The 17,072-nt window shown below is 39.4% G+C and overlaps 2 protein-coding genes across 2 annotated transcripts in view; both read left to right on the top strand.

Annotated features, from left to right (window-relative positions):
* The window catches only part of LOC125377580 (protein O-mannosyl-transferase TMTC4-like), a 48,690-nt gene that overhangs the window by 19,250 nt on the left and 12,368 nt on the right, over positions 1-17,072 (top strand). Inside the window, exon 4 of the mRNA XM_048391539.1 lies at positions 15,991-16,078. Coding sequence (XP_048247496.1) covers positions 15,991-16,078 — 88 coding nt within the window. The remainder of the gene's footprint in view (positions 1-15,990; positions 16,079-17,072) is intronic.
* Positions 5,641-9,020, top strand: LOC125377581 (protein O-mannosyl-transferase TMTC4-like). The gene is made up of 5 exons (XM_048391541.1): positions 5,641-5,924; positions 6,701-6,842; positions 7,602-7,716; positions 7,980-8,159; positions 8,352-9,020. Exons 1-5 carry the CDS (start codon positions 5,842-5,844, stop codon positions 8,486-8,488), a joined length of 657 nt encoding a protein of 218 aa, XP_048247498.1. The 5' UTR covers positions 5,641-5,841; the 3' UTR covers positions 8,489-9,020.

The raw sequence follows: 17,072 nt of genomic DNA, 5'->3' as shown, positions 1-17,072 counted from the left end.
GATGTCCTGTTAAACCTTGATCAACATTGATCTATTGGTAGGTTGTCCTGTTAAACCTTGATCTACATTGAACTATTGGTAGGATGTCCTGTTAAACCTTGATTAACGTTGAACTATTGGTAGGTTGTCCTGTTAAACCTTGATCTACATTGATCTATTGGTAGGTTGTCCTGTTAAACCTTGATCAACATTGATCTATTGGTAGGTTGTCCTGTTAAACCTTGATCTACATTGAACTATTGGTAGGATGTCCTGTTAAACCTTGATTAACGTTGAACTATTTGTAGGTTGTCCTGTTAAACCTTGATCAACATTGAACTATTTGTAGGTTGTCCTGTTAAACCTTGTTTAACATTGAACTATTGGTATGATGTCCTGTTAAACCTTGATCAACATTGAACTATTGGTAGGATGTCCTGTTAAACCTTGATCTACATTGATCTATTGGTAGGTTGTCCTGTTAAACCTTGATCAACATTGATCTATTGGTAGGTTGTCCTGTTAAACCTTGATCTACATTGAACTATTGGTAGGATGTCCTGTTAAACCTTGATCAACATTGAACTATTGGTAGGATGTCCTGTTAAACCTTGATCAACGTTGAACTATTGGTAGGTTGCCCTATTAAACCTAGATCAAAGTTGAACTTTTGGTAGGTTGTCCTGTTAAACCTTGATCAACATTGAACTTTTGGTAGGATGTCCTGTTAAAACTTGATCAACATTGAACTATTGGTAGGTTGTCCTGTTAAACCTTGATCAACATTGATCTATTGGTAGGTTGTCCTGTTAAACCTTGATCTACATTGAACTATTGGTAGGTTGTCCTGTTAAACCTTGATCAACATTGAACTATTGGTAGGATGTCCTGTTAAACCTTGATCAACAATGAACTATTGGTAGGATGTCCTGTTAAACCTTGATCAACATTGATCTATTGGTAGGTTGTCCTGTTAAACCTTGATCTACATTGAACTATTGGTAGGATGTCCTGTTAAACCTTGATTAACGTTGAACTATTGGTAGGTTGTCCTGTTAAACCTTGATCTACATTGATCTATTGGTAGGTTGTCCTGTTAAACATTGATCAACATTGAACTATTGGTAGGTTTTCCTATTAAACCTTGATCAACGTTGAACTATTTGTAGGTTGTCCTGTTAAACCTTGACCAACGTTGAACTTTTGGTAGGTTTTCCAATAAACATTGATCAACATTGAACTATTGGTAGGTTGTCCTATGAAACATTGATCAACATTGAACTATTGGTAGGTTTTCCTATGAAACCTTGATCAACGTTGAACTATTTGTAGGTTGTCCTGTTAAACCTTGATCAACGTTGAACTATTGGTAGGTTGCCCTATTAAACCTAGATCAACGTTGAACTTTTGGTAGGTTGTCCTGTTAAACCTTGATCAACATTGAACTATTGGTAGGATGTCCTGTTAAACCTTGATCAACGTTGAACTATTGGTAGGTTGCCCTATTAAACCTAGATCAACGTTGAACTTTTGGTAGGTTGTCCTTTTAAACCTTGATCAACATTGAACTTTTGGTAGGATGTCCTGTTAAACCTTGATCAACATTGAACTATTGGTAGGTTGTCCTGTTAAACATTGACCAACGTTGAACTTTTGGTAGGTTGTCCTGTTAAACCTTGATCAACATTGAACTATTGGTAGGTTTTCCTATTAAACCTTGATCAACGTTGAACTATTTGAAGGTTGTCCTGTTAAACCTTGATCAACGTTGAACTATTGGTAGGTTGCCCTATTAAACCTAGATGAACGTTGAACTTTTGGTAGGTTGTCCTGTTAAACCTTGATCAACGTTGAACTATTGGTAGGGTGTCCTGTTAAACCTTGATCAACATTGAACTATTGGTAGGATGTCCTGTTAAACCTTGATCAACGTTGAACTATTGGTAGGTTGCCCTATTAAACCTAGATCAACGTTGAACTTTTGGTAGGTTGTCCTGTTAAACCTTTACAAACGTTGAACTTTTGGTAGGTTGTCCTGTAAAACATTGATCAACATTGAACTATTGGTAGGATGTCCTGTTAAACCTTGATCAACGTTGAACTATTGGTAGGATGTACTGTTAAACCTTGATTAACGTTGAACTATTGGTAGGTTGTCCTGTTAAACCTTGACCAACGTTGAACTTTTGGTAGGTTTTCCAATAAACATTGATCAACATTGAACTATTGGTAGGTTGTCCTATGAAACATTGATCAACATTGAACTATTGGTAGGTTTTCCTATGAAACCTTGATCAACGTTGAACTATTTGTAGGTTGTCCTGTTAAACCTTGATCAACGTTGAACTATTGGTAGGTTGCCCTATTAAACCTAGATCAACGTTGAACTTTTGGTAGGTTGTCCTGTTAAACCTTGATCAACATTGAACTATTGGTAGGATGTCCTGTTAAACCTTGATCAACGTTGAACTATTGGTAGGTTGCCCTATTAAACCTAGATCAACGTTGAACTTTTGGTAGGTTGTCCTTTTAAACCTTGATCAACATTGAACTTTTGGTAGGATGTCCTGTTAAACCTTGATCAACATTGAACTATTGGTAGGTTGTCCTGTTAAACATTGACCAACGTTGAACTTTTGGTAGGTTGTCCTGTTAAACCTTGATCAACATTGAACTATTGGTAGGTTTTCCTATTAAACCTTGATCAACGTTGAACTATTTGAAGGTTGTCCTGTTAAACCTTGATCAACGTTGAACTATTGGTAGGTTGCCCTATTAAACCTAGATGAACGTTGAACTTTTGGTAGGTTGTCCTGTTAAACCTTGATCAACGTTGAACTATTGGTAGGGTGTCCTGTTAAACCTTGATCAACATTGAACTATTGGTAGGATGTCCTGTTAAACCTTGATCAACGTTGAACTATTGGTAGGTTGCCCTATTAAACCTAGATCAACGTTGAACTTTTGGTAGGTTGTCCTGTTAAACCTTTACAAACGTTGAACTTTTGGTAGGTTGTCCTGTAAAACATTGATCAACATTGAACTATTGGTAGGATGTCCTGTTAAACCTTGATCAACGTTGAACTATTGGTAGGATGTACTGTTAAACCTTGATTAACGTTGAACTATTGGTAGGTTGTCCTGTTAAACCTTGATCTACATTGATCTATTTGTAGGTTGTCCTATTAAACCTTGATCAACATTGATCTATTGGTAGGTTGTCCTGTTAAACCTTGATCTACATTGAACTATTGGTAGGATGTCCTGTTAAACCTTGATTAACGTTGAACTATTTGTAGGTTGTCCTGTTAAACCTTGATCAACATTGAACTATTTGTAGGTTGTCCTGTTAAACCTTGATCAACATTGAACTATTGGTAGGATGTCCTGTTAAACCTTGATCAACAATGAACTATTGGTAGGATGTCCTGTTAAACCTTGATCAACATTGATCTATTGGTAGGTTGTCCTGTTAAACCTTGATCTACATTGAACTATTGGTAGGATGTCCTGTTAAACCTTGATTAACGTTGAACTATTGGTAGGTTGTCCTGTTAAACCTTGATCTACATTGATCTATTGGTAGGTTGTCCTGTTAAACCTTGATCAACATTGATCTATTGGTAGGTTGTCCTGTTAAACCTTGATCTACATTGAACTATTGGTAGGATGTCCTGTTAAACCTTGATCAACATTGAACTATTGGTAGGATGTCCTGTTAAACCTTGATCAACGTTGAACTATTGGTAGGTTGCCCTATTAAACCTAGATCAAAGTTGAACTTTTGGTAGGTTGTCCTGTTAAACCTTGATCAACATTGAACTTTTGGTAGGATGTCCTGTTAAAACTTGATCAACATTGAACTATTGGTAGGTTGTCCTGTTAAACCTTGATCAACATTGATCTATTGGTAGGTTGTCCTGTTAAACCTTGATCTACATTGAACTATTGGTAGGTTGTCCTGTTAAACCTTGATTAACGTTGAACTATTGGTAGGTTGTCCTGTTAAACCTTGATCTACATTGATCTATTTGTAGGTTGTCCTATTAAACCTTGATCAACATTGATCTATTGGTAGGTTGTCCTGTTAAACCTTGATCTACATTGAACTATTGGTAGGATGTCCTGTTAAACCTTGATTAACGTTGAACTATTTGTAGGTTGTCCTGTTAAACATTGATCAACATTGAACTATTTGTAGGTTGTCCTGTTAAACCTTGATCAACATTGAACTATTGGTAGGATGTCCTGTTAAACCTTGATCAACAATGAACTATTGGTAGGATGTCCTGTTAAACCTTGATCAACATTGATCTATTGGTAGGTTGTCCTGTTAAACCTTGATCTACATTGAACTATTGGTAGGATGTCCTGTTAAACCTTGATTAACGTTGAACTATTGGTAGGTTGTCCTGTTAAACCTTGATCTACATTGATCTATTGGTAGGTTGTCCTGTTAAACCTTGATCAACATTGATCTATTGGTAGGTTGTCCTGTTAAACCTTGATCTACATTGAACTATTGGTAGGATGTCCTGTTAAACCTTGATTAACGTTGAACTATTTGTAGGTTGTCCTGTTAAACCTTGATCAACATTGAACTATTTGTAGGTTGTCCTGTTAAACCTTGTTTAACATTGAACTATTGGTATGATGTCCTGTTAAACCTTGATCAACATTGAACTATTGGTAGGATGTCCTGTTAAACCTTGATCTACATTGATCTATTGGTAGGTTGTCCTGTTAAACCTTGATCAACATTGATCTATTGGTAGGTTGTCCTGTTAAACCTTGATCTACATTGAACTATTGGTAGGATGTCCTGTTAAACCTTGATCAACATTGAACTATTGGTAGGATGTCCTGTTAAACCTTGATCAACGTTGAACTATTGGTAGGTTGCCCTATTAAACCTAGATCAAAGTTGAACTTTTGGTAGGTTGTCCTGTTAAACCTTGATCAACATTGAACTTTTGGTAGGATGTCCTGTTAAAACTTGATCAACATTGAACTATTGGTAGGTTGTCCTGTTAAACCTTGATCAACATTGATCTATTGGTAGGTTGTCCTGTTAAACCTTGATCTACATTGAACTATTGGTAGGTTGTCCTGTTAAACCTTGATCAACATTGAACTATTGGTAGGATGTCCTGTTAAACCTTGATCAACAATGAACTATTGGTAGGATGTCCTGTTAAACCTTGATCAACATTGATCTATTGGTAGGTTGTCCTGTTAAACCTTGATCTACATTGAACTATTGGTAGGATGTCCTGTTAAACCTTGATTAACGTTGAACTATTGGTAGGTTGTCCTGTTAAACCTTGATCTACATTGATCTATTGGTAGGTTGTCCTGTTAAACCTTGATCAACATTGATCTATTGGTAGGTTGTCCTGTTAAACCTTGATCTACATTGAACTATTGGTAGGATGTCCTGTTAAACCTTGATTAACGTTGAACTATTTGTAGGTTGTCCTGTTAAACCTTGATCAACATTGAACTATTTTTAGGTTGTCCTGTTAAACCTTGTTTAACATTGAACTATTGGTATGATGTCCTGTTAAACCTTGATCAACATTGAACTATTGGTAGGATGTCCTGTTAAACCTTGATCAACATTGAACTATTGGTAGGTTGTCCTGTTAAACCTTGATGAACATTGATCTATTGGTAGGTTGTCCTGTTAAACCTTGATCAACATTGATCTATTGGTAGGTTGTCCTTTTAAACCTTGATCTACATTGAACTATTGGTAGGTTGTCCTGTTAAACTTTGATCAACATTGAACTATTGGCCATGTGCTCATATCAGTACTTTATGTTGTGATGCTGTAGGTTGTCCCCTCATTATGTGGATGCCATGAACAACCTGGCCATGATCTTAAGAGACAAACGCCAGTTCCAGGAAGCAGAGGAGTTGCTGGAGAGCGCCGTCAGAATTAGGTACCACTCCCTCAAGTCATGCTTTTGGTGGTGGTACACTCCTACCGATAGGAACCATTGTGAACAATCAATAACATCCGAGGACATTAATTCTTGTTATACTGCTATAAGTCGAAACCTGTTGTCTCGAAAACCTGAGAACGAGAGAAATAATCCGACTTATCCGGGGAATATTCATACAACTTGACCAAATCACCATCTGACCTAGCCATGAGCAAGGATAGAGCATGCCTACCACATGCCTATGTAAATAACATTTGTGTACAAGGAAATATAAAACAGAATGTCGGAATCTGATTAGCTGAGACACATTCCATTATGTTCACTGTATCCCGCTTACATGTAAGGTACTATTCTTATATTACCAGCTCGAAATGCTAAATAGTTGGCAGTAAATTTGCAACATATACACCAACCGCAAATTTGTATCCCGAATAATGATGTAAGACGCCATTCTCCGAATATCTATAATGCTTCATGAAATAGGTCCCGGAGGAATAACTGAGTTTGTTTTCTGTCGTCTGCATGGGCGAAGTGGATACATGCCTAACTGTGGTATTCGTACCGACTCGGACCAAAGCATGCATGCAGAAGACAATGATCTGGAAAATACCTCTGTTGTAATTATGTGCGGGGTAAGATACATTTGTTGTCCACCGGTCATCCGGGGGACATAGGTTGATGTAAATCTTGGTTTATGTTCCCTCGCCCTTCCCCCCGTTTATGTACCGAAATTAGAAGGCAAATATGTATTCCTGAACGAATGCAATTTGCAGCCCAAGCGACGCGGTATCCTGGCTGAACCTTGGGGTCGTACGAATAGGCCTACACAAGATGGGACCAGCAGAAGACAGTTTTCTGGAAGCTCTTCGACACCGTAGGAAGTATCCAGGCTGCCTTTTTAACTTGGGCAATCTGGTAAATGTTCTATTTTTGTGTGTGAGGACTAACACACACACACACACACACACACACACACACACACACACACACACACACACACACACACACACACACACACACACACACACACACACACACACACACACACACACACACAGAGAGAGAGACATACACACACACACTGTGAGTAGATATGGTTTCTTGTCTGATAAATAAATTGTTTCATCGTGTTCTTCAATGTGACTCTGAACATCAGAAACTGTAATCAATCATGATTTACATAATGTGTATTTAACACTATGCTTTAATTGTTATTACACTATTTGGATTATGACATAAGTGAGAGAAACGTGACTGACATTAAGTTCAGAAGGACACATTTGTGTCGTTAAAAGTATAGTTTAATAGTTTACCAGTAATAGCTTAGAGGGGTTTGTGATAACCGGTCTCACGTATTCCACTGGTCGGCAAAGACAAAATAAGAATTAAAATAATATGAATGGGGCACTGATCAGTGATGTCACAATGTGTTCGCGTAACATTGTAAGCAAGTCCTGCCCTACAGGCAGCACCCGCCCCTCGAACTATTTACATGATAAAGTAAGCGTGTGTTGCCTCCAGTCACACCTTTCCATGTAATACATCAGTGGGCGTCAACCAAACATGGAATCACTGATCATGTCAAGCTATTCCTTGAACTTATGTCCGAGTTTACGGCAGTGGAAATAGGGAAAGATAAGCTTCAAGTTTGTAATACAACATTGACTTTTCCAGTACAAATACCAAGGACGCCACACAGAGGCCATCAATGCATGGCAAAATGCTACACAGATGAGTCCTACATACACCGGAGCCTGGAAACACACTCTAATGCTTTTGCATGATCTGGGTAAGAAATAAAATAGTTAGCGTGTCTTTTCAGGTTTGGCTTGTAAGTCATGATATCAGAATTAATTAAACAATACTTGCTAGTAAAGAACTATCTCAGTAATCTTTTTCAGAATATGATTATTCCTAACTGAAAATATCATTGAAAGAACTATGAACCTGTTTAAAAGGTAACTTTATGCTGAATCTTCTTCCATCAGTATAAAGCGAGTTATATAGTCTATAAAAATGTTGTACATCGACCAAATCGTTTCCCCCATACAGGTAAATATGGCCGTGCTATCGAGGTTGGTAAAGAAGCACTAAAGGTACTTCCTGACGAAGCAGACCTGGTGATTAATCTTGCAAATGTGTACACGAAGGTAGAGAAGTTCAAGGAAGGCGAACGCCTGTTGCAGGCAGCCATCAAGGGAAACAAGAATCCACTTTTACATCATAGTCTAGGTATTGCATTTCAATCAGAGATTCTGTACCATATGTAAACAATCATTTGACTTAAACGTCTAGACGTCAGGCAGTTCCATATTTGTATATCTCATATAAGACCAAAGAAGCAGAAGAAGGTCCAAAAATATTCGAGAACCTACACTTCAAACATAACCTGACATAATTTCTCCAAAAATGCTTTTGTTTCAGGCATGTTATATTATCGTTGGGAAAAGTACGAGGAAGCTGAGAAAGCCATGTTGAGGGCAAAGCAGCTGTCGCCAAGTGATCCTCTAATCCTCAATGACCTGCAGATGCTTCATAGAAAAATGGGCAAAATCAAGTAAAATTGATTTCTGAGACGTTATACATTTATCACATTTGTACATGTTGTGGGAGCGGCTAAACAGAAGAGGTATGCTGACCTGATGTGAAGATTGTGCCTTGTCATGAAAGGAAGAATGGAAAAGCGCATAATATATTAATTTTGCAGTTTTACTTCAGAAATGGTATTTAGGACAAATCGCTTTGGTCCAAAATGTACAGTACAACCTAATTATAATGCCAAATGTTTCAATGTACAAAAGGTGGCATTATAACCAGGTTGTACTATATGTCCAATTTCTTCAGGGTGATATTAATACATTATAATGTAAGCTCAAAAACATATCATTGTTCTCATACTTCTTTTGTGTTTTTCACTAAAAAATCATGTCAATTTAACTATAGATTAGCTTCAGGGTATTTTAGAATATGCTCGACATATATGTGAAACCAATGCAAACATGTAGTTTATGTTTTGTCAGATGATATTGTATAGATATATTTATTATATTTTTAGAGGTAAGTTAATGCATTAAAGACATGATTCTCATTTAATTGTATTGTATTTGTGTTTTATATGTGTCTGAAGTGCTATTGGTGCTATTTCACAGCAGGAGACACAAGATAGATAGTACATGTGAGCCTGTGGAGCGCTGGTTTTCCACTTGTATCACAGATTGACAGTTTCATGTATATAGAGGGTCTAAAGTTTTCGCTGACGTTTACCAATTTTTGAAGCCAACTGGGTCAGATGTGGTCCAGACGTCCACGAAGAGTGGAACCTGGCATTACTGACAGACGCAAAGCAACACAGCAAACTGCATCGCTCGGCCACTTGATGGTAAAGACTGTAGAAGAGAAAATGGGTTTCTTGCTATGACTACGTTTCAGAGTCATGTGAAGTCTTCATTCGGGCACAAAAGCTCGAAGTCACGTCAATACAGGACGTGGGCAAAATAGCACATCCAGACACATCAAGCAGGCAATGGACCCCCTGAAGATCTGGGTTAGTATTGGTCTTCAGCAGCTAAAGACACGACTAAAGGGATCGGGAGGTCAGGCTCGTTGACTTTGCTGATGCATGTCGTCGTATCCCTATTGCATCGATCGATGTTCATGATGTCAATCCCCTGGATTGTCCCACCCAGACTAGACTATTTACAGGCCGCCAGTATGTGTTGGTGCACCTTGTGTGACATTATGAAAGACTTACGAGACTGTACACAAGAGAGCATTGCGGAAGCTGGTGTCGGCCGACTCGGTCTAGTTCAACTCTGCCTGTATAACATGTAGACTTACGAGACTACACACAAGAGAGCATTGCGGAAGCTGGTGTCGGCTGACTCGGTCTTGTTCAACGCTGGCTGTAAAACATGTAGACTTACGAGACTGTACACAAGAGAGCATTGCGGAAGCTGGTGTCGGCTGACTCGGTCTAGTTCAACGCTGGCTGTAAAACATGTAGACTTACGAGACTGTACACAAGAGAGCATTGCGGAAGCTGTTGTCGGCCGACTCGGTCTTGTTCAACTGTGGCTGTAAAACATGTAGACTTACGAGACTACACACACAGGAGAGCATTGCCGAAGCTGGTGTCGGCCGACTCGGTCTTGTTCAACTCTGGCTATAAAACATGTAGACTTACGAGACTACACACACAAGAGAGCATTGCGGAAGCTGGTGTCGGCCGACTCGGTCTTGTTCAACTCGCCTGTATATTATGTAGACTTACGAGACTACACACACAGGAGAGCATTGCCGAAGCTGGTGTCGGCCGACTCGGTCTTGTTCAACTCTGGCTATAAAACATGTAGACTTACGAGACTACACACACAAGAGAGCATTGCAGAAGCTGGTGTCGGCCGACTCGGTCTTGTTCAACTTGCCTGTACAACTCCCAAGTACATCCATGCCTCCAAGTTGAGTTGTGATCTGTAGCGTTGTCACTTGGGAGAAAAACCTGTATTTCCCCGAGTCTCGATCATGTATGTGGTGATTGATGAAACTTAACACTCATCGTCAATTTTTTAATGAACGAGTGTAATTGGCTAAACATATGGGTCTTCTGCATCACAATACAAGGCTAGCATTGCTCCTTTTGGCGGCAGATGGAAGATAAGACGAACGCCTCACCAGGACAGCATCTATCAGACCGTCCAAAAGTTCAACAAAATCCACAAGGTACATAACATGACACTGACGGAAACATTGGATGGAGTAGGCACGGTGTTGCAGGAAAGCAGTTTAAAACGTCATGTGGCTTCACTGTGGTCAGTCTATTGCATTATTGAATATTACATGATTTGGAATTCATGACCGCTTCCCGTCTTATTCCGTATGTTTAATGTATGCGCCTGTGCGTCAGGTGGCAGATACTATCTGTCGGCGTGTCACATGTTTTATTGATAAAATTATCCTATACTACTCTCCATGATATTTAGCATTTGGTTTCGTATGGCACATTTTGTTTGCATACAACGGACTTGTCGAACAACCGAAAACCACTTTCCTGTTGATGGAATATCAGCACATGATTGGTAGCAGAGACTTTATATGTGTAGGGTAAACATGGAAGTATCATATAAACAATTTACAAGTGTTCTAGTTCAATATTCATAATTTAAACATTGTTTAATAAATACTTTCTTCTTTCATACGCATGATAAATAAACAGACATAGTGACTTTATTAGTGCAGTGTCGTTTGTGGATATTATTTCTTTAAATGTATGCATATTACATAAGTGTCACATGTTTTAAAAGATATTTAATTCCAGTAGCATCAGAGGTAGATTAAAAAAATAATATTCATCCTCTATACGTCGATCACATTAGGGACAGTTTCTCATGCATATTTCAATCAGTTAACAGTAAATGTCAGCTATGTTTAACGGAGTGATTTATCTTTTTAAGCCCCTTGTGGGATAATTCGGATCCATTTTACTCTGGCAACACTGACACGAGTGGCCCAATGTCTAGGACGCCACAATTCACTTTGTAGAATTACATCCCAAGCCGTGCCAGGAACCACACGTGGTGGGTTCGAATCCCTGCTTCGCTCTGCCTGTGTCACTTGGTCTGTCAGTACCATATCTGTCTTCGTTGTTTTCACTGAAGCGATAAAATCGACGACCTGCGTCACTTTGGGCCTCCTCTTCGGACGACATGCCTTTTAACCGAAGAGTGTACGTGTGTCTTTTTTATTACAAATTACATGGAATGCGTTCCGGAATAGTTACAAAAATGATACACACGTAAGTCGTGCATTTAATGTATCCTGGCGTGTATCGTTCAAACCCGTGCCAGAGGAAAAGTCGATTTCTGCAGTCGATACGGCACATATGTTCACACAACAATCTATATTTGACTCAATTGATACCTCCTGCGACACAAACTGCTCTGTGAATGGCCATTGTTTAATACGTGACGTTACATCTACATCCGTGTTTACACGGATGTGACCTGTTTGAGGATCAGTGAGTATCAAGTCAGCAGCAAGGATGTCATTGGGAAGGGAATTTGTTTAGTCCTATATCGACATGGTCTTTTGGAGTCAGCCAGTATTTCCTCAACACATGTGAGTTGGAAATACAGCCTTCTGTACAAAGACAAGCGACGTTGTTGTCAACAAGCTGTTATTTCCCCGTGTATCGTGTGTTTACGTCGAGGCATGGCACATGACTAGGTAAGTAAATGTCACAGTGTCTAAAATCATTATGGTAAAAATGCAACATTTATGTGAAACTCTCAAACACTTGATATTAAATCAATATGTGAGTGAGTTGGGTTTAACGCCGCTTTTAACTGTATTCCAGTTATATCACGGCGTGTCAGCTTAATGTGGGAGGAAACCCCGAAGTGATGCAGGTCTCAGACGTTTACCACTTTGGTGAAACCCACGAGCACGGGTATGGTGCTGACAAACCTAGGAACATAATTGGGGAGAACCGGGATTCGAACCCACAATCATAGGTTTCTGGCGTGCCCAAGGGACGCAACTCTGCACAGCGAATCGCGGCGCCTTAGACGACTGGGCCATCCGTGCCCCCACATCTATGTATTTTGCTAGCAATTCGATATTCTACCGGACGTGTATGTGCCAATAATCTGTAATCATAGGGGCAAATCACGGATCGGCCTCATTATGTTTTTATATAGTCTAATTTGCTTGTATATTGAGAAAGAAAATCCGAAGAATAATCACTGTAAGAGTATATTGTAAAACATTGTTACATAGATGGTGGTTGTCATTTGACGCTAGTCTCTTTCATACTGTCACTATATAATCACCACATGGACATTCATCACTTGAACATTATGACGTCACAATAGTGATGCGTAATATACTACCGTTAGTATACAACGTCTCAATGACCGTTTCTTTTTCTCTAAGTTGGTCCGTTTAATTAATATTAAAATCTCCACAAAGGGCTGAATTGCTGCTGCGGAGGAGGAGCTTGTGTTTTGAATATGTGCAATATGACATATACACGCGGCATTCGTCACCACTCGCCTCTTTCCGTAACCTGAAAGAAGACTCGTCCCCCTATCGATGAATGTTATGTGCGAAAATACGACAAACCAATCAGACTGCGCGTATGATTTCAAATTCTTCGTCAAAGAATCCCTCAGAAATATGTTTTGATTTTACGTATGTCTTGCATCTAAAAAGATGCCCAAGATACAGTTAAATGTGTTCAATCATACTGTATAATTCCACACGTCCCGATGTGGTTTAAATTGCATCTGAAATATATGTAAAACATGGGGAAATAAATGTGAACCATTTCGCAGAGAATTGACAATTGTCTTAGGTATGCCCGTTTGCGCTAAAACGGAACCCGGTCGCAAAAATGGCCATGACAGGGGCACGAGTCGCTGTTCGTCTTGTCCTAAACTCTTCTCAAACATATTCGGCTCAACCAATCTCAGATCACACAATACTTCCCCTGTCACCAAAATGGTTCACATTTATATTGCCATGTAGAATGCAGATAAATCAAGTGTGTTCTTTTAATGAATCTCGAAATGGGATAATTTCAAAGCGCTTTTCCAAATGAGATTCATAGATATCGAATGTTCATTTGAAAGTTCTAAATTCAAAATACATCAGATAATAAGACTTGAGGCCTCGTATACACCATTAACCATCAACATATGAATAGCTCGAAACAGTGCAAGGTAATCTGTGGAGGTGATCTCAGATCAGTGGACGAGTAGGTACAGTTGGGTGATAAGCTAGCTACAGACGTGGTCTATCGCCATGGCGTCCAATATCTGTTGAATGAATCTATGCTGTGTACTCACATTAGGCCATTCATTAATTATTAAATTTTCAGCCCCATCCTCCCGAGAACTAAAAACCACGCTTTGTATACTTGTATGGTCCAGAGGTAGCGGGGGGCTAAAGAAAATCGCTGTATGTACACCTGATCCTTTCTTTCTCTGTATGTTGGACTACACCATATACGTAGTCCTACAAAACATTCACGATTCGTGTGTTTCGCATCAGGCGACAGACAATGTAAACAGATAATTAGTTAATTTCTAAGAAAAAATAAAATATAAAAAAGAACTCTTGTCTCAGGATTAAAATTGTGTAATGAAAGATTAATAATAAATTTATTGTTGCTTTATGGGGAATGAAATGGGCTTAACATTGGAGCTGCAACACAGGTTTCTCAATGCATATAGTTCTACCAAGTTATCGTACTTTGTATCTTTTAATTGCTATATGATGATTATATAGATTTACTTACACAAACTTTGTAATTTGATCAACAGAATAATAAACGTGTGATGATGGCCACAAGTACATCGACTTCCAGATTCCCCAAGACCGATGGCCATGTAAGCAGGTACCAGCAACCAGAATGGGATGATGCGCTGCCTGTACCCAAACTCAGCTTCTCTGTTGCATCTGTCCTCGTCTTCTGTCTGGCGGTACTGTGCTTCGCGAACAGCCATGACGGAGCGTTTATTTTTGATGATCTGTCGGCCATTACTACAAACAAAGACTTGCTTCCCGAGGCCCCGCTCTCCAACATTTTCGCTCATGACTTTTGGGGACATAAGTTGGACAACAGAAGTCACAAGTCCTACAGACCCCTCACAGTAATGACATACAGGTGAGCCATGGGCGCTATGAGACAGTTGGAATATTTCTCACTGGGGCGTAAAATATCCTTCCTTCGAGTACCGTCACATTGATATAAAGATCAGCGCACCTATAACTAAAACTGTTTATTTATCCCTGTATCTGGAAACACTAACTCTAGTCTAGTAAATAGAGCGGAAGATCGGTGGTAAGATCCCCTGGCCCCGTCATGCCAAAAAGATGGTACTTGTTACCGTTCTTGACGTTCGGAGTCGGTATACTTGGTCTGAGTGTGGTATCCATGGTATCTCAGTGGGGTAGCTATATAAAACCGGTTTGACCATTACTCGCTCCCTCGCTTCCTCCTTCTATCCTCCCCCTCCCTCCCTCCTCCCTCCCTCCTTCACTCACATACACAAACATTCACTCTTTTGGTTATCATAGTGTCAGTGACATATACTACAATATATAAAAATTTAGTGTTGCTTTATGGGGAATGAAATGGACTTAACATTGGATAGAGTAAGGACTTAACATTGAATAGAGTAAATTATACAGCTCATCTGTGGACTTTTGTATTATATATATATACATACATACATCAAAATATACAGCGAACATTCCCACCTTTATAATTATTCTTAATTCCAGGTGGAACTACGCCTGGGCAGGTGGCCTTCATCCTCGGGGCTTCCACGTTGTCAACATCATCCTGCACGGCTTGGTGTCGGTCATCTTCCTGGCAGTATTCTCTGTCCTCATGTCTGGTTACCAGGTGGACCAGGAATCTGCCAGGCCGGTGTTTGCCTCGCCCCGAGCTTCTCTCCTGTGTGCTGTGTTGTTTGCTGTGCATCCCATTCACACTGAAAGTGTGGGTTCAAACTGCTTCTAATGTTCTAGTTAGCGGTAGAAACGCTTCAAAGCTGGGCCAAGCATAGTTCATTCACATAGTTCACATATGTATGAGCGTCAGTTTATTTATTAAGTAACTGAAAAAGCTTCCAAGCTGCGGTTCGCAAAAAAACGTTCATTTACGATTATATTATTTCAAAACTCTTCATTAAGAACTAATATTGTGATTGTGCAGCTTCATTCAGAACTAACATGTAAAACAAATGATTTGATGTTATTTTAATATATGCATAAACCACTTCAACAGGTGTCTTGTTTGAGACCTGGTTATCATTGTGTTATCACGATAGCTACAGGAACACCGAAGATGATAACACATGACTGTCTTTGTTTCAATTCTGAAAAAAACTGGAGTTTTTTCACCTTTTGCTTTATATTGCCAGGGTGAGAAATGGCAAATACTTTGCCTCGAACAAAAGCAGTCTTACAATTGAAGACATACAGATATTACAAATAAAGCTGTAATCATATACAGTGTCAATATATTATTTGCTCCCTTAATACCCACTTGTTCCAGGTAGCAGGGGTCGTGGGTCGGGCTGATCTGCTGTGTGCCTTGACCTTCCTCCTTTCATTCCTGCTGTACGCCAGGGCCTGCCTCTCACGTAAGTCTTGTGATTATGCAGCTGATGTGCTGTGATTGTGCAGCCGATGTGTTGTGATTGTGCAACTAATGTGTTGTGATTGTGCAGCTGATGTGTTGTGATTGTGCAACCAATGTATTGTGATTGGGCAGCTGATGTAATGTGATTGTGCAGCTGATGTGTTGTGATTGTGCAACCAATGTATTGTGATTGGGCAGCTGATGTGTTGTGATTGTGCAGCTGATGTGTTAGGAATGAACTGCTGATGTGTTGTGATTGTGCAGCTGATGTGTTGTGATTGTAAAGCTGATGTGTTGTGATTGTAAAGCTGATGTGTTGTGATTGTAAAGCTGATGTGTTGTGATTGTAAAGCTGATGTGTTGTGATTGTAAAGCTGATGTGTTGTGATTGTGCAGCTGATGTGTTGTGATTGTAAAGCTGATGTGTTGTGATTGTAAAGCTGATGTGTTGTGATTGTAAAGCTGATGTGTTAGGAATGAACTGCTGATGTGTTGTGATTGTGCAGCTGATGTGTTGTGATTGTGCAGCTGATGTGTTGTGATTGTAAAGCTGATGTGTTGTGATTGTAAAGCTGATGTGTTGTGATTGTGCAGCTGATGTGTTGTGATTGTAAAGCTGATGTGTTAGGAATGAACTGCTGATGTGTTGTGATTGTAAAGCTGATGTGTTGTGATTGTAAAGCTGATGTGTTGTGATTGTAAAGCTGATGTGTTGTGATTGTAAAGCTGATGTGTTGTGATTGTAAAGCTGATGTGTTGTGATTGTAAAGCTGATGTGTTGTGATTGTAAAGCTGATGTGTTGTGATTGTAAAGCTGATGTGTTAGGAATGAACTGCTGATGTGTTGGGAATGTACATGTATAGCTGATGTGTTAAGAAAGTATAACTCTCATGTTGTGTCATATGGTTTCGATTTTACCGTCAATTCTACCATAATTCTACTGGCTTATAATAACAGGATGTCTTCAGCAGAACCTCAACATACTTTATTGAAC

This window comes from Haliotis rufescens, unplaced genomic scaffold, assembly GCF_023055435.1.
Source record: "Haliotis rufescens isolate VD_foot unplaced genomic scaffold, xgHalRufe1.0.p SCAF_9, whole genome shotgun sequence".
NCBI classification, from domain to species: Eukaryota; Metazoa; Mollusca; class Gastropoda; order Lepetellida; family Haliotidae; genus Haliotis; species Haliotis rufescens.
The sequence above is the reverse complement of the archived record's forward strand: the minus strand, read 5'-3'. Positions and strand labels throughout refer to the sequence as shown.